General features: G+C 38.3%; 2 protein-coding genes and 1 long non-coding RNA gene across 3 annotated transcripts; 1 reads left to right on the top strand and 2 right to left on the bottom strand.

The window, feature by feature from the left end:
- Positions 1-484: 484 nt before the first annotated feature.
- dlst (dihydrolipoamide S-succinyltransferase) lies at positions 485-9,418 on the bottom strand. The gene is made up of 15 exons (XM_074661726.1): positions 9,267-9,418; positions 6,271-6,304; positions 6,123-6,162; positions 5,714-5,775; positions 5,522-5,596; positions 5,284-5,339; positions 4,750-4,858; positions 4,472-4,639; positions 4,217-4,302; positions 4,004-4,101; positions 2,403-2,533; positions 1,926-1,999; positions 1,743-1,826; positions 1,456-1,623; positions 485-1,202 (listed from the first exon to the last, which is right to left on the bottom strand). The coding sequence occupies exons 1-15, from the start codon at positions 9,327-9,329 to the stop codon at positions 1,068-1,070; spliced, it is 1,383 nt and encodes a 460-aa protein (XP_074517827.1). The 5' UTR covers positions 9,330-9,418; the 3' UTR covers positions 485-1,067.
- LOC141784045 (uncharacterized) lies at positions 8,126-8,613 on the bottom strand. The gene is made up of 2 exons (XR_012597409.1): positions 8,492-8,613; positions 8,126-8,212 (listed from the first exon to the last, which is right to left on the bottom strand). It is a non-coding gene; the product is annotated as an uncharacterized LOC141784045 (long non-coding RNA).
- A 2,993-nt stretch (positions 9,419-12,411) lies between the features above and the next one.
- On the top strand, positions 12,412-23,049 carry prox2 (prospero homeobox 2). The gene is made up of 5 exons (XM_074661152.1): positions 12,412-12,505; positions 14,347-15,936; positions 18,119-18,226; positions 19,654-19,848; positions 22,232-23,049. Exons 2-5 carry the CDS (start codon positions 14,413-14,415, stop codon positions 22,397-22,399), a joined length of 1,995 nt encoding a protein of 664 aa, XP_074517253.1. The 5' UTR covers positions 12,412-12,505; positions 14,347-14,412; the 3' UTR covers positions 22,400-23,049.
- Positions 23,050-24,118: the final 1,069 nt, after the last annotated feature.

Raw genomic sequence — 24,118 nt, 5'->3', positions numbered from 1 at the left:
AAAAACAAGGATATTAGGCAATAAATTGTTACCTCTTCTCCATCCCTGGCATTTTATTCACTGTAATAATTGCTTAATAGGCGATGCATGGTCCCAAAGAGTCCCATTTTAAGTTTATTACTGTAGGGTAGGACTTTTATTTAAGGTAGTAAAGATGTTTTCCATCTTATTAGTTATCTACCAATATTCCACAACCCACTTCCATACAGACAGGTGACATGTTAAAGGAAAAAGCTGACTAAATGAGGGGAGAAACAAAGTAAATGCTTCCATTAAAGGTATACTGCATGATAGGCAGTGAACCTAACACCTAGCAACACCTTAGTAAGTTACTGCTAACTTTATGTTGGTTCTTATTATAATCCATCAACCGTCTGTGCATTATATGTGGATGGACTCGAGCTATCTATGCCCCCGGGTCTGTTCTTGTAAATTTAGCTACCTTGTCAATACGAAAGCACAAGAAAAATCCAAAACAAAAAGCTACAGTCGAGTAATGCAGCTTTTATTGTTTAAAACATTCTTTTTTTCTTAAATAGTCTTTCGGACACAGCATGAAGACAATTTTCCTCATTTTCGTGAAACAGATGTCATAAATTCTCAGAGGATTTCTTCACGTTTGGGCATTTTCGAACATAGTGTTTCTTGATTTCTGGCCCACCGTGTGTTCATTGTTCTTCTCTCAACCAAAGTAATGAAATGATACTATGCAGTTTACCTACGTTTGTCACTCATCTCACAAAATGATTGAGATTTTTTTCATGTAGAAAATGACATATGGCGCATATGAGTGATAGAGTATTCTTTTTTTTTTGATCTAGAGACCAGCACCACAGAAACCCCCAGACCCTGACATTTCTCCACAACAGCACCGACCCTGTTATCACTGCCGGCCTGACAAATGTCCTTTTGCACAACTCAACTGTTCTCCAAAGAAATCCTTTTTTTTCCTCCTAGTTAACCAATACAACAATACATCAACTGCAGTTACGTAATGTTCATCAGGTGAGTACAGCCACGGTTTGTGTAGGGTGGTTTGTTTGGTTGGGCCTGGAGTGCACAAGGATTTACATGTCGAGGAGCAGCACCCTGGGGTCCTCCACCACTGCCTTGATCTTGCGCAGGAAGAGGACGGCCTCTCTTCCGTCGATCAGGCGGTGGTCGTACGTCAGGGCAACATACATCATGGGACGGATCTCCACCTGAACAAGAGAAAGGGAGTCAATGCATGCCATTTTAGAAAATTGCACACCAGTGAATGCTGGAGCTGTAATGTACGACAGAGATTTGACAAACCAAGCTAAATTAAAAAATAAAATAAAAACAGCAAATTTATCAGTTCAAGTATTCTTTGATATACATAAGTTATTATCTAATTCATTTTCCATATGTGACCATTCTATTGCCAAATACGTTATTTTGTGTATTTGCATGTTTAAGATTGAGGAAACAAACCTTGCCACCGATTGCTACAGGCCTGTCGAAGATGCCATGCATGCCTAAAATAGCAGACTGTGGTGGATTGATTATAGGTGTGCCGAACATGGACCCAAACACGCCGCCATTACTGATGGTGAAGGTTCCTCCGTCCATGTCCTCAACGGCCAGCTCGTTCTTACGGGCCTACGAACACACATCCACAATTAAGATCGCTGACAGGAAATCTCAAGATAAGAACCTTTCAGTGTAAAAAAAAGCACTACAACAAACAACTCCAAATGTGTCATAATATACAGTATTACCTTTTCTCCCAACAGATTGATGGCCTTCTCAATATCAGTAAAATTCATTCCCTCTACGCTTCGGATTACAGGAACCACCAGACCCTGAGAGAGAAGTTAGATGACTGAATTTTCTGCCCTTCACTTTAGAGACAAGTGGGCTGCACTTACTCTTAGCATTACAGTATAATGCACTTGTCTCACCTTCGGCGTGGCCACGGCCACACTGATGTCGACGTAGTCCCTGTACACAATCTCTTTGGTTGTGTCATCAATTACTGAAAACATAAAGAAATATATTAACAGTTTAAAACTGTAAATCATTATTACACTTCCACCAAGATTCATTTCCTTTACATGTGTGCCATTTTCTGTTACATGCAAAGCATGCAAGCAAAAAGGCTGTGGAAGGTGAAACCCACAGACTATTTCAAGTTTGTAAAAGACATCAAGACAGACGACCCCCCTGCTTCATTGTGGTCTATCTAAATAGGTCAGGGTGGTCTAAAGGCAGTAAATAAGTTAGTCCTGGTTTTGAGGTTTAGCAGGGAAATGTACTGAAACTTAAATCGTTTCTTCACCGCACACTCACTTGCAGTGACTTGTACCCATACATGCAAGTACACAGTCATACTGACACCACAGTGAGGTTTCTCAGTCTTTTAAAAGTTGAATGTATACCAGCATTGACAGCAGGTTGGTCAGCCAGAGCGTAGGCAGCAGCCTTCACAAACGCAGACATGAAGCCCAACTTGATGTTGTGCTTTTTCAGGAAGGCGTCTTTGTAGGACTTCCTCATGTCTGTGATGTTGCTGCAGGGAAATAGAAAAAGAAATGGCCATTTGGTATTAAGGCAACAAGCAGGGTTGATGCTTATAAGATACTGGATGTTATTAAAATAAAGGAGGACATTTAAAGAGGAAATAAAATCAGTGGGCTTAAAAGACCCAGAGGTACATATGATAGTAATAACTTTTTTTTTTAAATGCATTTATCACAAAAGAATCCAACATTTTCTGTGCAAGATGTCTAATAGCTGTGACTCTGAATCACTGAAATTCAACAAGCCAATAACATGCATTTCTGAGAATATAGCTTCAGGCAGATGAACTGAGCTGGTTACTGCTTTGTCGTACAACAAATGTATTCAGAAATGATGTTCATTAAAAAACATTTATTAGCTAATATAAGACAATCCATGGCTTTTGCTTAAAACATGCTCTCACATTTAAATAGATACCTTAAGGTATATTAAACTTACTAGAAACAAAACTCAAAATAGTTTTTTTAAATATTGTATCCATGTTATGAAAGATCCACGTCACAATCCTGGAAAGATAAAACACTATGCCTTTTTATGGCTATAAAAGAATGCTGTTACAGATCGCGGTGGATTAAAGCTATTGAAATTGGCCCGCTAATCGTTTCATCATTGCTCATTTTTCTCGTGTATCTCTCTTTTTAATTGTTTGTTTTCCTGTCTCTAACCCTGTTGAAGCTCTAGGGTTTCTCCGCTAACATAATTAGCCCCTCCCAAGACACAGACTCTCCGAGAAAGGAGAGAAGAAGCGATAAAAATCTTCACTTTCTAGAGCCTGTAAATCTTATTGGGCTGTCATAAAAGCCCATATCGGTTGAGGCAGCTCTTCCACTCAGAGCGCAGGTCTCTGTGGGCCCCTACAGATGCTCCAGCCTCCTGCTCTGACTAGCTCCTTCGGCTCCAGATGAGCCCGAGCATGGGAAGTCTTCCTCCAGACCGTCAATGTCAATCTAATTAGGATACATAGAAAACCCTGAATAGCCGAAAGCCGACACCACACATTTGCGGGGAAAAGAAATCCTCAAAGTGTCCTCTTCAGCACAGGGGGCAAGTGCAGACAATAACATTTCCTTGTAAATTAATAAAACCCGTTTTAACAATTCTTATCTTCGTTTTTAGATGGCATTACGACCAAATATTTACATTCCAGTGTTTAAGAGGATATCGGGTTTCAAAAAGCTTTTCCTATTGGGCAGATTCCAATCTATAACCATTTGTGCAAGTGTTGTTTTGGCTTTTAACACAGAGTATGTATACTGTTTACATACTGCACACTTACAAACATGTTTATAGATAGTTAAACAGATTTGGACTCCTACACTCTATAAGGCCTCTCTTTCTCCTTCAGTGGCTTCAGTATGTATGTATGTGTGTGTTAATGCAGCGGAGCACATTTCACATTTATATCTGAAATAGCATTGGGGGCTTAAAAATATAGGTCAACCAATTTAGAATTTCCTACCTCATGTCGACCTCATTAAACGTAGTCAACATAGCGCAGGTGTTTTGGGCTTCCTTCAGTCTCTGGGCAATTCTCAGTCTCATGCGGTTCATTTTAACCTAATACAAAAACACGAATTTGCAGATTCAGTCAACAGTCCCCAAAACTTAATCTACTCTACTAGACCATTAAACAAATATAAAAAGAGGTGTTGTGGTGATTTTTGCACGTTACCCTGCTCTCCGTCCGGGCCGCTTTAGCCCCTCCCTCAGCCGGAGCTGCTGGTGCAGCTCGAGCGGCGGTGGGCTTGATGGCTGAAACTATGAGAAAGACATAAAGAAGCAGTTAGTATCTCTAGCCGTCGGTTTAGTGGAACTGGTGAAAGCCACTGCCTCCAGTGATTAATCATGTAAGCTAGAGGTCAAGAGCACAGATGTCAAGCAAAACAGTTCTCACATGACACGGACCGTCTGTCTCATGACAACTAACCTGGTTTGGTGTCCATAGCATGTGCTGGCACAGGTGGCACAGGGGGCATAGTGGTGGGAATGGGGCCCACAGCTGAGGGGGGAGGAGGTGGAGTAGCAGACGGCGGTGGAGGGGCCGCAGCGGCCGGGGCCTCGGCTTTTGGAGCTCCTGCAGCTTTGGGAGGACCAGCTAAAAGACACATAAGTCAACAGTTAGGATAAGACAATCTAACTATTATCTTATAATACTATTATATATCAATATCGTAAAATTTTCAATGAAAATACAATAGTTAAGACCTCCTTTTCGAAGCTTAAAGAGCGGAGTTCCTCCCTCGACTTTTCCTCCATCAGGGATCAAAAGCTCCTCGATCACGCCAGCAGCTGGAGAGGGAACCTGCACTGATGTCTAATAGCAAGAAAAAGGGTTTAGAAAAAAAAAAAAAAGTTTACAAAAATGTAAATAGTTCGAGTATATTATCTAAATGGCATAATGTTGTGATTTGGTTTGTGCCAAAGTAATGACTACATCCATTTATTTAACTTAACTATCACCACAAGTTCAATGTCTTTGTTACAGTTTTATAAATTATTAAAAAATATTTACAGTCAGGAAAAAAATGACACCCTTCAGTAATGATTTTCCCTTTTCTTGTTTCTCAAAGCAGCACCAACAAATACGATTTTAAAGAGTAAAGTGGAATGCTATTTGCCCCAATACTTTGATTCAAGTTATGCCACCCACTGTGAAGGCTTTCACTTTTGTGGGCAAAGCCCAACAACTACCAGCAATCACAAATATGGTGAATTTATATGATATTTACTTGATTTTACCTTATCAGTCTCAATTTCGCACACCACCTCATCCTCCGAGACGGTGTCTCCAACAGCTGTAAGGAGAAAGATTCATTTTAGCATCTGAGTGCAAACTGACTACCTGCTGTTTAAGTTTGGTTTTGATTTGGCTGGTACCTCAGAAGCAACTATCTATCCATCCTTTCTCTGTAACCATTTATCCTTTACAGGGTTAAAAGCAACTAATGTATTTTGAATTAATAAAAACAGGAGTTACCTTTCTCCCACCTCACGTCCCCCTCTGTGACAGATTCTGCAAACGCAGGGGTGTTGACTGTGACAAGTTCATCTCCTGGAAAGCAAAGACAAGTCAAAGGAGATGCATTTATTCACTCCACACATCAGTCAGTGGTCGTGCTTCATATTCAGATAATAGTAGAAATGAAAGTGCTTGCAGGCTCAAACATACTGTGGGCTACAGATGTCCTGAAGTACTGGATTTGGAAGACGCTGGACCGGGGATCAGATTTTCTGAGAAAAAAAAACAAACAACAACCCAGATAAAATTTAATAAGACAAGTAATAAAAATCCCCAGAACTACTTCAATTTATCATCCAAGACTGCAAAAAGATTGTTGATTCAATTTGGCTTGTGTGTGTGGAATGGCACATGCTATATACACTGATAATTGGAGAATAGGGACAGTGCATGGGTGGAAAAGTTATGACACTTTGTGTGCCAACATTGACGACTTAGGGACTGAAAACTGTCCAGGTCATTCATCAGATCTACTGTGTAAATGGTGTGCTTAAATTCTGACAGTAAAGTTGATTGTCTCTTCACATAGTTTAGTGTTTTTATGAGTTAATATACTTACACATTGTTGTTCAAAGAGACAGAATGGCTAGCTGATAGAGCTGTAAGAAAAGGACAAGGGCAATGTGTTAATAACTTCTTGCAGCAGGACTATAACAAGGCAAAGATTGGCATTTAAGACTTCATGCTTGAACAGTAACCGCACATACCTGCCGTGGCCCGCCGAGCTAACGCATTATTCCCCTGTGACAAGACACAGTTAAGCATTACAAAATTGTGCAGAAAAAACATCTCAACATTGCATGTTTTGCTTTGCATGTTTTCTGTGAGCAATAATAAATATTAAAAATATTATATATATTTTTCCGTTTCTGTATAGGCTCCCATGTTTGCTTTACAGCCTCTGTTGCAAAGTAGGAGTTGGTTCATTTAAGAAAGCCATGAATTACATGTTTCTGTGTTATCTCCTTGATATTTTGTTTACATTTTGTAATATTATGATGATCATGTGATTGCCTCCCATTGGTTGTTGATACCATATAGGTGAGGCCACATCCGCCTTGTCTGTTTGTTTGTAAGCCCTGACGAAGACCTACAGTGGTCAAAACATGTTGGCTTTTAAATGATTTACCCACTACAATAAAGGCTTTTTAATATATTCTCTTCCTCGTTGCTACTTTTTTATATATTTTGGAGTGCCTGGATTGCTTTCCTGTTTATCTTGACATAGAGGTCACTAACTATGTCTGTCGAAGATCATAAATAACAGTTGGGAATGTGCGTGAATGGCAATGGAGTCAACAACAGGGAGATAAATCAGTGCTGTCGGTCAAAGGTCACTTCTAAAGCTCTAGACGATGACCTTTGACACATAATCCATAAATGTATCTGGCAAACAGGTGGCTTGTGTGGATTTACATGTAAACTGCACCAGCAAATACATAAAGTATATTTTATTTGAGCAGCAACTTGAACTTGAACTTAAATCTACTACTGTTACTGACAAGCTAACAATTAAAGCTAACTTTAACCAGGACTTTACTGACATCTGACTTTGCTTAACGTTAGTTAGTTTATGCTGTGACAGAGAGTTACACTCTAAATGAAAAAAACATTATATTGGTGAGCTTCTACAGGAGGAATAATTAAGATAGGATACATAAAAATTCACAATAGTGGTAGACCCTCAGAAGGGAATGGACTCTTGTTTTTGAAAATCTTTTTATTTCATTTATTATTTATTTTCTGTTAATGTGTATCTTCATTTTGTTAGAGGTGCCATTTAACTGTTTAAATGTTTGATTGATACTGTGAGGCTGTATATTGATTTTGGCCCTGTGATAAAGGGAAAAGTTAAGAAAGAACTGGTGGGTGTGTGGGGCATGTTATGTTTGTTAAAGTAAATCCTGTATTGAATATATTGCATAATAATGCTGATGTTTGTATAACAAAAAAAACCAATAAAGACATTGTTAAAAAAAAAAAAAAAAGTAAAACATTAACATAATACTTCCATTTAGTTAGCTAAACTGGGCCATGTTTTCTCTCATAAACCACAATATGACAATATATTTTTTTCTTTTTTTCTTACCTTTTTTATTTTACTTATCTTATCTTATTTCCTCATTTTACTAAATGTATCTTACTTAATTGTTATTCTATTAGGCACTGATGCTAGAAATAGTATTTTTTATTTTATACACTTGAACATGTTGTAATTTTGTTGTATATTTGAGCAATCTCTGGCACAAGAATTTCCTTGAGGATTAATAAAGTTCTATCTTATCTTATGCATAATGCATTAAGTATGTTTTATTTGTGCAGCAACTTGACCAGCTACACTAAAGCTTAAATTTACTACTTGTTACTGACAAGCTAACAATTAAAGTTAACTTTAACCAGGACTTTATTGACATTTGACTTAGATTTTATGCTGTGACAGAAAGTTACACTCTAAATGAAAAACATTAACATAATACTTCCATTTAGTTATCTTAAACTGGGGGATGTTTTCTCTTATAAACCACAATATATTTTTTGTTTCTTTCTTTTCTTTTTAACCTTTTTTATTTTACTTATCTTATTTACTCATTTTACTAAATGTATTTTACTTAATTGTTATTATATTAGGCACTGGTGCTAGAAATAGTACTTTTTTATTTTATACACTTGTATTTCATACAATTGAACTTGTTGTATTTTTGAGCAATCTCTGGCACAATAATATCCTTTATGATTAATAAAGCTCTATCTTATCCTAACCAGGACTTTACTCACATTTGACTTTGCTTAACATTAGATAGTTTATGCTTTGACAGAAAGTTACACTCTAAATGAAAAAACATTAACATAATACTTCTATTTTGTTATCTTAAACTGGGTGATGTTTTCTCTTCTCTTTTATTTTATTTATTTAATTTTTCTTCTTACACTTTTTTATTTTACTTATCTTATCTTATTTACTCATTTTACTAAACGTATCTTACTTAATTGTTATTATATTAGGCACTGGTGCTAGAAATAGTACTTTTTTATTTTATACACTTGTATTTTATACACTTGAACTTGTTGTATTTTTGAGCAGTTCTATCTTATCTTATAACCTCAGCAAATGCATAAAGTATATTTTTATTTGAGCAATTACTTGAACTTGAACTTAAATCTACTACTGTTACTGACAAGCTAACAATTAAAGCTAACTTTAACCAGGACTTTACTGACATTTAACTTTAGATAGTTTATGCTGTGACAGAAAGTTACACTCTAAATGAAAAACATTAACATAATACTTCCATTTAGTTATCTTAAACTGGGTGATGTTTTCTCTAATGAAGCACAACATGACCTCAGCATGACAGCTAGCAGCACCTGGCTGACCCTCACTTAGCTCAGTGTGGCTAGCATGCTGTTGCTTAGCTACCAAACTATAAGGTAAGTTTACCTGAACATGGACAAGATGCTTTATGCTTACATCAAACACCTTTAACCCAACACAGAGGACACTGCTTTTTAACTTTAACACAGACTGCAGCCTTGTGAAGGAAGGTGTCATACTGTCCTTGGCTGACAATGTTACAGGCCTGCAGCTAATGCTAATGCTAATGCTGAGCTGCACACAGAGAGGAGCTGCTGCAGACACAGACACACGAGGAGTCCCTGTTTTCTGAGTGTGGAAAGACAACATGTAACTTGTTTGTTGACCTACCTGGCGGATGGCAGAGAGGGAACGGCCAAAGCTCCTGGTGAGACACCGGGAATGGGATAACATGGTGGCTGTCTGTGTGACAGCAGCCTGTCAGCAGGAAGGGAGCTCCGAGGAAGTAGTGTGGGATAAACCAAGTGCTCCGAGTGGAGGGGGGAGAGGAGTCCTCCTCATTGTGGTGTGGTCCCTTCTGTTCTGATCCCCTCTCTTCACTACTGTAGCTACTGAGACATAATCTACAAATAAAGTCTAAATACAGCACACCTTCAGCCACGTTTACATATTTAAAATAACTTTACACTGTACATCCTATATAAAGGATTACACTTTACACTTTACACTATACACTTTACACTATACATTATACACTCTACACTTTACACTATACACTTTACACTTTACACTTTACACTTTACACTTTACACTATACATCCTATATAAAGGATTACACTTTACACTATACACTTTACACTATACATTATACACTCTACACTTTACACTATACACTTTACACTTTACACTTTACACTTTACACTTTACACTATACATTATACACTCTACACTTTACACTATACACTTTACACTTTACACTTTACACTTTACACTTTACACTATACACTTTACACTATACATTATACACTCTACACTTTACACTATACACTTTACACTTTACACTTTACACTTTACACTTTACACTATACATCCTATATAAAGGATTACACTTTACACTATACACTATACACTATACACTATACACTTTACACTTTACACTATACACTTTACACTATACACTTTACACTTTACACTTTACACTATACACTTTACACTATACACTATACACTATACACTATACACTATACACTTTACACTATTCACTATACACTTTACACTATACACTTTACACTTTACACTATACATCCTATATAAAGGATTACACTTTACACTATACACTATACACTATACACTATACACTATACACTTTACACTTTACACTATACACTTTACACTTTACACTATACACTATACACTTTACACTATACACTTTACACTTTACACTTTACACTTTACACTATTCACTATTCACTATTCACTTTACACTTTACACTATACACTTTACATGATACACTTTACACTTTACACTATACACTTTACACTATACACTTTACACTATACACTATACACTTTACATTATTCACTATACACTTTACACTTTACACTATAAACTTTACACTTTACACTTTACACTATACATCCTATATAAATGATTACACTTTACACTATACACTTTACACTTTACATTATACACTTTACACTTTACACTATACACTTTACACTTTACACTATACACTTTATACTATACACTTTACACTATACACATTACACTTTACACTATACACTATACACTTTACACTATACATCCTATATAAAGGATTACACTTTACACTATACATCCTATACAAAGGAGGACGGTCTGCAGGACAGATAATAATGCATACAGTGCATTTTCATAGACTAAGCTACTGGAGTTACCCTGCACTATACTCATTTTTAACAGTCTCTTCTGCACTTTTTTAATAGTCGTGTATCACAGTTGTTACTCTGCACTATATTCAGTTTTAATAGTTTTCTTCATCTCCTTGTATTTCTTATATCTGGTATATTTTTTTGTACTTTGTACTTTGCACTACTAACGTTTTTACTGCCTTTTTACTAACATGTTTTGCACCATGGAACTGTGATGCTGGAAACTTGAATTTCCCTCGGGATCAATAAAGTTACTATCTATCTATCTATCTATCTATCTATCTATCTATCTATCTATCTATCTATCTATCTATCTATCTATCTATCTATCTATCATTACATTTATTTATTGTACATACTACATTTATTTATTGACGGACTGCACACACTATGTTCACCCATTCACTCTGTATCTTTTATATCTCTATTATTGTTTTGTTTTTTAATCATTTTTGTAAACCTTTACCTCTCCTGTGTTTCACTCTGTTTGCTGATGTTGCTGCTTTGAACACCTGAATTTCCCTCTGGGGATTAATAAAGGTTCATCTTGTCTTATCTTATAAATAATATAAGACAAGATAAGATAAGGCAATGCATACAGGTAAACAATATAAAAACAAAGAAAAGAATAGAACATAATAGCATGACTTTTTCAACAGACAAAGCTAATCTTTGAGTAGGCCATTACCTTCAAACATGCTGCAGAGAGTAGCCTATTGAGAATAGGATTTTTTTCTTTTTTAAATGTATATATTTATTCATAATTTAAGTTAATTAAACCTGCAGTAGACAGAATGTTTTTGGCATCATTGGGCAAAAAAAAATCCATAATAACCTTTCAACATATTGTAATTCAAGTGTTGTGAGAGAAAACTAGACTTCTGCACCTCCTCATAGCTCTGTTTTCAGGCTTTAAAAAAATCTAGCCTGTCATGGAAGACTTTGGTCAATCACAGGTCATTTCAGAGAGAGAGAGCGTTCCTATTGGCTGTGCTCCGGCTGGTGGGCGGTGCTTGGTATTTTCCTCAACTGATCTCAACATGGCTGCCGGGTCACAAACTTTCTCATTTTACAGCCAAACAGTACACTACAAGATGTTTCTGAAAACATTTTATGAGAGAAATAGGCATTAAAGAAACAGGATATTGATTCATATTCGATCAGTGCTGCCTAGTTTGACCATGTTGATTGAGTGATTGACAGCTGCTCACAGATGGCAAGGCTCCAGCTCGGCTGTGATTGGTTGTTTTCCTCCGGTCTGTGAAATCTTGCAGATGCCATTAGGAGCACCTGAGAACACAGAGGCACATGAGATTATCTGTCACATGCACTACTGTCAGGATATAGTGACCTTTTTATAAAAATAACTTTAAAAAAAAATCATAATATTTGCTCCATTTCTACCCACTGCAGCTTTAATGGCTTATTTATTTTAATGCATATTTCCTAATTGCCTCAGCAGTTTGTTATTTTGGGTAAGTCAGTAGGCTTCAGTCCGTCAGTTTTGAAACCCACCTCTCAACCACTATGAGTAGACTGTCACTCCAAAACACATACTTTCCTCCTCTTGACATTATGTGGGTGATGTAGCTTTACACATGGCCACGCCCCAGCAGCTCCGTCTGATGCCTCCACTCTCCTGCTGCTCTCCTGCTGCTCCAACTCACTCAGTCAGTGTGCGCAGGCCAGCAGCAAGGCACCACGTCCCGGAGCAACAGGTAAGGTCCCATCCAATCACATCACATCACATCACACCACCGCCTCATCTCTCTGTGTCTCTGTGAACCTTTGCTTTCACTGCAGCCCTGCAGGACTGTGACAAAGTGCATGCTGCCAGCAGCTACTTGACTTTAGTGGTTTTTCACAAGAGGTGCTCTTGACACTCTCACGCATGCTTCTACAGTACAGCTGACAACTATAATCACGTTTGTGAGTTTTTTATTGAGTTATGTTAAGTGTTTATTTGATTGTTAAGTGGATGTTTTTGTTTGTTTTATAACTAAAACATTTACTTTTTGAGATTATGTATAGTTTATAAATTAGTTTAAAATAAAAACATATATATTTATTGTAAATGTTATGTTATTCAGGCAGTGGGCATTGGCTAATTCACCGTTTGTAACCTGTTATATTGCAGGGAATTTTCAAAATCTAAAGAGTAAAAGAAATGTTGAAATTACTGTACGCAACTTATAGGATCATTACATTATCTCAGACTTATCTCAGAGTTATCAAGTGTTTATTGACTGTTAAGTGGATGTTTTTGTTTGTTTTATTACTAAAACATTTACTTATTGAGATTATGTATAGTTTATAAATTAGTTTAAAATAAAAAAAATATATGTTTATTGTAAATTGTATGTTATTCAGGCAGTGGGCATCAGCTAATTCACCATTTATAACCTGTTATATTGCAGGGAATTTTCAAACTGTAAAGAGTAAAAGAAACATTGAAATTACTGTCCACAACTTATAGGATCATTAAATTATCTCAGACTTTGCTTTGTGGGATAAGTGAGTTGTTTTTACATATTTCCCTAAAGGAGTTTGGCCTGTTTCTGATACAATTTTGAACTATATTTAAAGTAAGAAATAGAAACATAAGTGGGACTGATATATCCACTGTCTAGAAATAAAAAGTATAATTTGGTATTTTCAAGTCTATCCGTTCCATTTGTATATACAGAAGTATTTTTATTTTGTCTAATAATATATCTGCAGCCCATTGTGTGAAAATATTTATATTTTTATATATTATTATTATTTATATATTTATTTATTTATATATTCTTTTAAAAAAACAAACACGTAAAGGGAATGAAGCCAGTGACTATAGAATCAGTTAATTGAGCTTTTTACTTTTTACCACTGAGGATCATCTATTGATCATTCCTCAAGATAACAACCAGAGAAAAAATAAAAAGAGGATTTCATAATACTTTCTCTAGTAAATAATGTACACAGAGCCGTTTCTTGTGCGTGGTCTTGTTGCTTTCAGAGGCTATAATTTACCTTTCATGGCTATATTACAGTTGTTCTTTTTATCCTCTGTGTTATCCATTATTACAACCCCAAGATGAAATGATACAACGCACTCCCTTATTGCATAAGATCAAGGATTTTTCTCACAGAACTGAGGATCTTGCAAATAATGTAGGGTGCTTTGATTTTCTCTTATGTAAAAGTAATTCTACATTTGCTTGTTAATGTAAACATTTTAAAATCACAAGTGTAATTTCATGTTTTTTCTAAACAAAATTACCTGTGAATGATGTATCTATTAGATTAATTTTAATATTTTTACAAATTAATGTACCTTGTCTTTGCTATGTAAAGCATAAAAAGACATTCCATGCTATATTTATTTGAATGCCACTGTTCAACAACATTAAAATGCAAAAATGTTTTTACTTTAAATTGTAAAAGACAATATAATAAATAGACATGCAGGATTTAAAAACAATAAAGGGCTGTAGCATATTTTTTTATCTTATTTTAAAATGTGCATGTTTTCATTATTAATTATCTTAACTGTGTCTCATTTTTTCTGTCTTTTCAGATTCTTTTATTTCCCATAACTGTGATTGTGCAACGTGTGTAGCCGAAGCCAGTTTTCTCAGTGAGCATGAACCTCAGTCTTCCCGACCAGAACATGCACAGCTCCGGTGAAGGCTGCCTGGAGGACGACAAACCTGATGTCATGCTGCCTTGCTTCCGCAGAAACATGTACGACGAGCCTCTGGCCTCGTACTCCAGCGGATCCATCATCTCCCAGCTCCTCCGCAAGACAATCCACAACAAGAGGGCACTGGATGAAAGTCACTTCTACCTTTCCAGCTCCACCGCCGCTGACTCCGGCCAAGAGGACCAGTGCAGCGTCTCCTCGAAGGACAGCATGGTGGAGGCTGCCTCGCCTGGCGCTCACGTTCCTACGGGACCCAGCCTGGAGGGGGAGCATGCCATGACTGACCACCTGCAGGCCAAGAGGGCCAGGGTGGAGAACATCATCCGGGTGATGGCGGGCTCTCCCAACAGCAGGCAGCATGGAGACAGCGAAAGGGCCGACGCAGACGCCAGAGACACCAGAGAGGCCAGAGAAGCATACAGGGAGAACAAACGTAAGCAGCGGCTGCCTCAGCATCAGGAGCACAGCGTAGGAGGACCGGCAAACAGAAGACCTGGGAGCAGCAGTAGTGATAACACAAAGGATGAGGAGTGTCACAAGCTAAAGGAGCAGCTCCACAGCATGCAGAGGCTCCTGCGTCAGCTCCAGGAGAAGTTCCTTCAAGTTTACAACCAGGAAGACCCTGAACACAACGACAGAGACGAGACAGAAGAGCATGGCAACCTGGGAGAAAGCACAGAGTCACACTACGTAAGCGCTGAAGATGCTTTTGAAAGGAAGAACAACAGAGTGACTGGAGAGTGTAAAGACCGAATGAAAGTTGGTTATCCGGTGCACCAGAGAGAAAGCCTGCAGGACGCCCTGAAGCAGGAGCTCTCCAGGGCTGTGAATGACTGTGTGGACCGGGTGTTCAAGAAGGTGTCCCCCACAGGACAGGACCTGTCCCCTCAGCAGCGCATGTGCTCATCTCCAGAGATCAGCGTGGGCGCAGACAGGAAGAGCCAGCAGGCCGGCTCCACCCAGGAGCAGCCCCAGGCCGAGGAGGCTGCGGTGAAACCCCGCTCTTTAGAGTATTACGAAAGCTCCGAGGCTCAAAGCCCACAGGACCAGACGGAGGCGCTGTCACTGGTGGTCCGTAAGCCAGCGGTGAACCCTCTGGGCTCAGTCACCCCGACGGTGAAGAGGCCCTACCCCGTGCACCAGACACCATTTCAGTTCAATTACAGCACCCCTCTGCACGACAGCCAGATCCTAGAGCATCTCCTCAAGTACGGGCCCCATTCCAACTTCGGGGGTCTCCCTTGCATGCCCCCATCAATGGACAGGACGTCCCCAGACTCGGTGGACCTGCCCTGGGACGCCATCGCCATGAGGTCAAAGGTGACGGCCAGCCACCTCGGCCACCACGCTCGTGCCTCCGCCCTGGGGGCAGTTACGGTCGACAGTCTGTGTCTCCCTCATGTCAAGATCGAGTGCGGTGACCTGCAGAGCATGGCGGAGCGAAACCCCTACATGTCACTCAATATATCCTTTCACTTAAAAAGAAAATATTTAGATTTCTTTGCTTTTTGACTTTTCTTGATACAGGATTTTAGAACTATATTATTTAATAAATAAATAGAATAGGAGATAATAGAGAGATGTTTGTTTTTGATATATGTAGGTTGAAAGTACAGTTTACTTTACTGTGTAAATGCAAAACAGCTATTATAGAATGATGACATTTTATTATACATTTATAAAAATTTAGAAAAATCTACTTGCACAAATTGATCATATTATTCTGTACTAGGGGTGTCGCGATATACCGATATTGGCGATAACCGTAATATTTTAAAATGAAATATTGACATAATATTAATAATACACACATGATAATATCATGTAAATAATCAAGCGCCTCTTAAATCATTTTATATACACAGTTATGTTTACAAACTCCTCCTCCTTATACTCATAATTTGAGTGTAATTAATTTGCCCAAAAAGAGACAAAATGCTAAATAAACAAAGTGAAAGATGAATTTGGCTGATAGCATTATTAATATTTGTTTAAAATGTTCTATAGATATCACGATAATATCGTTATCATGAATGTTTTTTTTGCCACAGTAATCGTGTAGTGAAAATCTGATATGATGACAGCCCTATTCTGTACTATTCCCATTACAGCAGAATATGTTTGATAATGTCTTATATATACTGTATTTACCTTTTTATTTTATACAATATATTTCAGCTCCTCCATTTGAACAATGGCTGGTTGAGGTTTCATTGCAGCATGGGCAGTTCCAGTAACAAACTTCAAGGAGAATTTTTTCTTTGATCTGGCTAACCCCACTGAAAATTATAGCGTCTTCTTTAATCTGAGCCGAGTAATGACTTTAAGTTTAGAAAAAGACAAATAAAAAGGAATACAAGGCTTTGATAAGAATTGCCAGGAACAAAAGCCAATTTTTCAAAGGCAGAGAAAGCATCGGGTTTCTGTTTCAGGAAGCGTCGTCTTTTTTTTTTCTAGACTTGAAAAGGTGCAGGATCTATTTCTCCATCATCAGAGTGATAGGGGTGCATCTAAAAGGTCACATCTGAGTGCTGGTGGAAACCAAAAGTGCCTCCCAACCACAACACTTGAGCTCTTGTCTTGAACATTTGTTGTTGGATACCTTTTGTCAGAAAGTACACGATTGAAATAGAGTGCAAGATTACAGTTTTTTTAGCCTCATAGGAACTCAAAGAAAACCCCTGTGGGATAAGATGTTCTATTCAGGGGAAAATGTGTTTTTTAAATTATGTGTTTTGCTAGTATCCACAATCAATATGACTCAAATAATATCTAAAATTCTTTGCCAAAGTTAATTGAAATAAATAATTTCTTTACCACCGCTCTCTATAAAGTAAATTATCCTAAAATAGTGACATTGTTGATTCTCTTGTCGTGAGGCATTACAGAGGAATATAACGTGGTGCCTCTCAGGAGCCGCTTTATCTTTTACAGAGCAAAGAGCTCTGCTTCTCTTTGAACAATGCCACATAAATCTTTCATCCCAACTTCCGTATTTCAAAGGTAGGGTTCCCTAATAAATGTATGGCGTGATGACCTCATAAGGAAATATTATGACCTAAGGCGTGGTGGTGGTGGACTACAGAGGAAATGCTCCTGAGCATCTTCATTGCCACAGGGGGGAAAAGCTTGAGATGGTACTGAATTTATTAATATTGTCAACTAAAGAAATATATGTTGAGCAAATTTAAATTATTTTAAATATATCATATAACCTAAGAAATAATTAAAAATATATATTATTTTTTTTCTTACCAAATTTCCAATCTTTTGCGTTTTCTTTTACGAGGAAAAAATTATATAGCAACATATGTCGTCTTTAAATCAACTCAATTATATCAGAAAATCAGCTCCTTTTTTCAAAACATTTCCAAACAAGCTGTCTTAACTGCCAGGCATGAAGTGCCTCGTTCTCTAATTAAAAATCCCTAATCTAATTCGTAATTCTGTTTTGCCAATAAGCACATGTTAGGGTCATTATTGACTCCCCGGTTAATGCCGAGCTGTTCTTTAGGGAAATTCAATTTAGCTGAAGATTGAGGCAACACAATACTCTGGTCTGCTATCACTTTGCACAGGACTGTACGCTGTGTGTGTGTCGTGTTTAATTGTCAGTTTTTTTTTCGGCCTTAACGTAAACGTGAACATCCAGGAGGGTCTCACCCCGAGCCATCTGAAGAAGGCGAAGCTGATGTTCTTCTACACCCGCTACCCCAGCTCCAATGTGCTTAAAACCTTCTTCCCTGATGTCAAGGTATATATATTTTTCCATATAAAAGAATCTCACTTTCTCTTTGTAACCTGCGGGATTGTTTGTCCTGCGTTTGACTACTTGTCAGTGTGTGTTTGGGACAGAAAAATCAGCAGTGTGTCGGAGGAGAGAAACAAAAACGCAGAGGGTTTAAATAACAAAGCCGCTGAGCTGCTAGTATGTCCTGGGGGCAGAGGGAGATACAGGGGCATTCTCTCTTTAAAAAAAGCCACTCCAGTCAGCAAATGGACTGACAAAGGACTCTGTAGGCAAGGCATTGCTATTGAGTGTCAACAGAGAGTTGGTATTAGAGACTTGTGCGGCTGCGACCAGGCGGCGATGAGCTGGCCCTAAACACAACATCCTGTGTTTTTTGGCCTTGGGCTCGTGTCATGCCTCCTCTTCTGTCTCCTCTTTTTTGTCTTCTCTCTTGTCTCCTTATCTGTCGCTAACTCTTCTCATTCATCCTCTCTTTTTAGTCTTTTCCCATACAAACAGTACATCCTTCCTGCTTATATTACAAGCTCCCACTCATACCTTCTCTCCTGCCTCTCTTCCCGTTTTCTCTCGTGTTTCTCTTCTACCTCCTCTCCTATCTTCTCTCCTTCCACCTCCTCTCCTATCTTCTCTCCTGGATCTCCGAGCCAGTGCGGGGCCCCGGCCCCTCAATCTGCCCTGACCCCCGGGGGTCAGGGGGGAGGATGCTTTTGCTGCAGCCCTGCGAACGTCTCCTCCTTGCTTACAATCCAGTGGTGGGAAGTGGCACTGAACAAAAGAGCACCTAATCCCAGTGTCTGATTCCATCCTATCAGCCCGAGTCAATGAGAGGGAAGCTTCCTTCTGTCCTTACGCTGCCGCTTTCTCACCCACCACACCAGAGAGAAGAAGCGTCTTTGATGCCTGCCCAGCCCTAAGGCATTTTTTTCTGTCTTTCTGGATGAGGAGATAGAATAACAGGACTAATGTCAAGACTGAGTTTAGAAACACACAGCCCTGACAGATGTTTTTTCACCCCGGACATTGGTGGGAAAAAGCTCAGAGCAATTAATGTCGCGTAGAGTCACAGACCATTTGGTGGCATTTTGCCCTGCAGGTACAAAATGAGATTTTCATTCAATTATGGAAAGGGTGGTTAATACCAAAGCATCAGACGGACATTTGATTTTTAATTGAAAAGCATGGAGATTAATATTTTTAAATTTCTATATGCTCTCATTGAAGTTTAAAATTGAATTCTGAAATTACATTTATCCTGAAAAGGATGATCTCTGCCTTCATGTGCCTTCTTCACAGAGAGCTCAAAGGTCATAAAAGCACTTCTGGATTCATTGTTTTGCTCAAGGACACTTCAGCTGGACAGATTATTGGGCTTTGGTTGCAGGACTTTTAATCCTTTGTTATAAACTTATAAATAGTCTCTCCATTTCCAGTTCAACCGCTGCATCACCTCTCAGCTGATTAAGTGGTTCAGCAACTTCAGGGAGTTCTACTACATCCAGATGGAGAAGTTTGCCCGCCAATCCATCGTTGACGGCATCAGCGACATCAAAGACATGACAGTTAGCAGGGACTCGGAGCTGTTCCGGGCTCTGAACATGCACTACAATAAAGCCAACGACTTCCACGTAAGTGTCACTCATTAGTTCCTCTTTTATGTTGCAGTTTGTATTGTTTGTGTCTAGATAAGTCTATCAGATTTTTTGCTCATGAGGTGCTGCTCCTATACTATATGTACACTGTGCAACAGATAGACAAGGTTTTCTTAACCTACTGACTGGGGTCCCCGGTGACCCAAGAATAAACTACAGTAAGAAACAACCATCATAGCAAAATGTTAACTTATGTGTTCTTAAAACATTATCAGTTATAAAATTAATGCCATCTGATGAAAAAAACAGATTATTATTATTTTAGGAAAGTTAAAGTTAATTTACATATTGTGTAAAATGAAAATAGACAGAACACATGAGGAAATTTGTGTCTGTTTCCTTCAAAATGACTGACAGAGTTTCCCCCTGATATATATAATGTAATATATATAATATAATATAATATAATGTAATATAATATAATATAATATATAATACCCCCCTGATAGTGTGTGATACTTTGAATTAGGACCCATGGCAAACATTTTATTTATCTATTCTATTTTATCAATTTTAACTAAATAGGCTGCAATTGGCTGCTTTTGACCGGGGTCCCCCAGAACCCCATATATATATTGATCTTTAAAAAACACTAATTAAAACAGAAACAGAAAACAGTGATATGAAGTCATTAGGAACGAATTGATTGCCAAAGTCATGAAAAATTGGAATGAAAGAAAAAAACACCTGTGAGATATATTTCCATTCTATTCTCCATCTATGCTGAACAGGTTAATACACCGGGAATAATATATATTTTCTTTATCTAATAAGAGGAAATACATTAGTCAGACTCAATATCTTTAAACAAAACGTTGACATTAGTGGGAAATGTGCTCATTCGTTTTCTGGCGGACAGTTAAATGAGAGGTAGATATATTTTGGGAAATACGCTTATTCACTATCTGGCGGAGTTAAATGAAAACATTGATACAGCTCTCTCATGTCTGTCCGTTAAATATCAAGCAACATCCGGCAGCCAATTAGCTTAGCTTAGCATAGATACTGGAAACAGGGGGAAACAGCTAGCCTGGCTCTGTCCGAACGTAACAAAATATACCTACCATCACCTCTAGAGCTCGCTAATTAACATATCTTGTTTTATCATCCTACCCAGGAAACATGAATTCTTGTTTTTTACACTTCGGCCTTTGCACGGGCTAAACAAGTGAGATGTAATGCGTTATTTAGGGGGCTATGCGTGCTTGTAGGTATGTTTTGTTACGTTCGGACAGAGCCAGGCTAGCTGTTTCCCCCTGTTTCCAGTCTTTATGCTAAGCTAAGCTAATTGGCTGCCGGCTGTTGCTTGATATTTAACGGACAGACATGAGAGAGTGGTATCAATCTTTTCATCTGACTCCGCCAGATAGTGAATAAGCGTATTTCCAGAAATGTCCAACTATTCCTGGAGTTGACACATTCACCCCAGCGGTTACTAACCTGCTGAAGTATGTCCTCCTGTGGTCACGTATGTCCGTGCGCTGACCTGTGTGTCACGCTGCACCTGTGGCTGGCCAGCCTTTACAGCCATTATCTAAACTCCAGAGTGATGCTTTATCAAACTGTGGGAAGAGGAAGCCGCAAAATCCCACTAAAACAACTCAGGATTAGAGGACCAGCACGCCTGAGCGAGACTGAGATTGCTACTGATGCGGAATGCTGAGAAAGACGCTGTGGATTCCGAGGGAGACGGCCGTTTGGTGGGAAAGGGACGGCGCCGTTTTCTTTACCTTGGGACCAAGACATTCCTTTCCCAGGGATGCTTTTGTGTCGGGAGATGAGGGGAAAGAAAAATAACTTGTGCCAACAACTGTTGTGTTAACCGCTCAGTGGATGGGAAACAAGGGCTGCAGGGCGGGTTTCTCCCAGCATCCCTTGCATCTGATTATGGATCCTGCTGTAGTTATGGGTCGCTCCCAGATTCTTCACTTTAACAACACCAAATCCTTTCTTAACCACAATTATATCTAAGTTTAGACCTAAACCTAAGCATCTCAAGCCTTACATCAAATCATTGTAAGCTCTGGGTAGCATCCCTGGAAAGAAAAACTCACCAGTAGTTAGTTGAGGTTCAAGAAAAAACAAGACTAGCTAATCAAAGAGGCCTCTAAATGAAAGCTAATGATTGCAGCATTGCATTTATTGTATGTATGCAGAGAACAAAGAGACAAGCTCCCTTTCATCAGTTTTAGTGTTTGAAGAATTGCGCTACAGGTCTTCATTTAATATGTTTTTGACTTTGAGAAAACTGAAGACAGATTGCTCAGTATGCTTGTGTAACACAGCGTTACATGAAGTACCTTTTTCTCATTATTAGAAATCTGATTTTAACTCATAAGTTTCCCCCGTTTTCTCCCAGGTTCCAGACAGGTTCCTGGAGGTTTCTGAGATCACCTTGCATGAGTTTTACAGCGCCATCTCTGCAGCCAAAGATTCAGACCCCTCGTGGAAAAAGGCCATATACAAGGTGATCTGTAAACTGGACAGCGACGTGCCGGATGAGTTCAAGACATCTTCCTATTTATAGGCTGAATTATAACAGTGGAGGAACTGGAGTTAGTCACCTAGGACAGTATTATTTCATCCTTTCTTGTAGTGCATTTTAGTGAGGTGAAATGTAGGATACATGTTGGATAATTCATCATTTTGTAGAGCTGTAAAAACACACATACATCATTTGAAATATTAATAAGCTATAGTCTAAAATGCTGTATGTTCTACTTTTAAAAAAAAGCAATTCCTCATAAAGATGAATGCTCTTGTGGTTTATTCTATTGTTTAGTGTTTACTTGTATAATCTGCCTCAACACATTTAGAGTTTGTAGGTGTGTAAAAATGTTTACAAAGTGTAATCATATTATGAAACCATAGTGTAGCCTGATTTAGCTGACCTTGAAGAGTTTCTTTTTGGCAATTACCGTCAGTATTAGTTTGCTTTTGATTCCATTTCATTTGTGTGTTGTGTGTAAATGTACCTGCGCTGCTGTTGTTGCATAATGTTCGATAATAATTATGTTGTAAACTTCTAGCTTGACAGAATGTGCATGTGGAAATAATGCAAGTGACTGTTGTGTATAAAAAGGTTGTGTAAAGTACAATCATTTTCAGATATTTCATTCACAGACATTGTACTGGATGATTATTGAAATTAAAGATGCACTAAATTATAATATAAAACTTGCGTGTTTTGCTTTTCTTTGGCAACACATTCACATATTTTAACATTAAAGAAGACACACACCAGGTAAATGCTTTGTTTTTTGTCGTAAATGTTGAACTCTCCCTATGAAAACACTGTGCCGAACCCCTAAGGTGCCTCTAATCCGCGTCCAGCAGCCAGCTGTTAAATGTCCCCTAAACTATGCTGTCCACATTGTCCCCCGAAGCCAATTCAAGTCAACTTTCTAAGGCCTGCATTCATTGTGTGGCCGGTGCGGATGCGGGACAACTGCCATGTCTTAAAAACGGCCACAATGCATTCCCTCCTAGTGACGAACGCCCGAGGTGACCTCATATCACAGTTGTGCCACCGAAGCAAAATTCCACAAACCCGTTGACTCTTTTCTTCCAGGCACCCCACTCAAAGCACGCCGGTCACAAACACACGAGCACACGCAAGTATGGCGATGTCACAAAGATCACAGATGAGCTGTTTTGAAAGCCTTGGGCTTAAAAAAAATCACAGCAGTGAATTAAATATGATGAAACTGACTGCCAATTATATATGTTTGGGGTGTAACCATACATCTGGATCGATATATCGATTCAATAATTTACGATCCAGTATGTCGGTGCAAAGTGAAAATATCGATACATATCATCACCATTAAGATGCGCCTTTATTTTGAAATTCCCACTTTCAGAATCAGAATCTGGTTTATATCGCCAAGTATATACATACATTAAATATTTGACTCCGGTTTTATGCATTTCTTTTAATGTGCAGAATAAAAGAATACAAAAATAAAAATGTATATGTACAAGTCATTATTCTTTTTATTAAAAAGAATAGATTGTTTTTCATTTAAATGTCTGGTAGAGCTCAGTAATAAAATTGTCAAATCATATTTTAGTTGCTTTTTGTGAGTTGCTATAAATGTAACTGATTGTGTTAAATGGGCAATATTATATCTCATATCGATCGCAGGCCCCTGAATCGAATCCAATTGAAATTAAATCATAATCATATCGTGGCAGACTTTGTGATATCAGCAAATATCGTATCGTTTTCCAAAGAATCAATATC

This window comes from Sebastes fasciatus, chromosome 15 (genome assembly GCF_043250625.1).
Source record: "Sebastes fasciatus isolate fSebFas1 chromosome 15, fSebFas1.pri, whole genome shotgun sequence".
Lineage (NCBI taxonomy): Eukaryota > Metazoa > Chordata > Actinopteri > Perciformes > Sebastidae > Sebastes > Sebastes fasciatus.
Note: the sequence above shows the minus strand (reverse complement) of the source record. Positions and strands in the feature narration are given on the sequence as shown.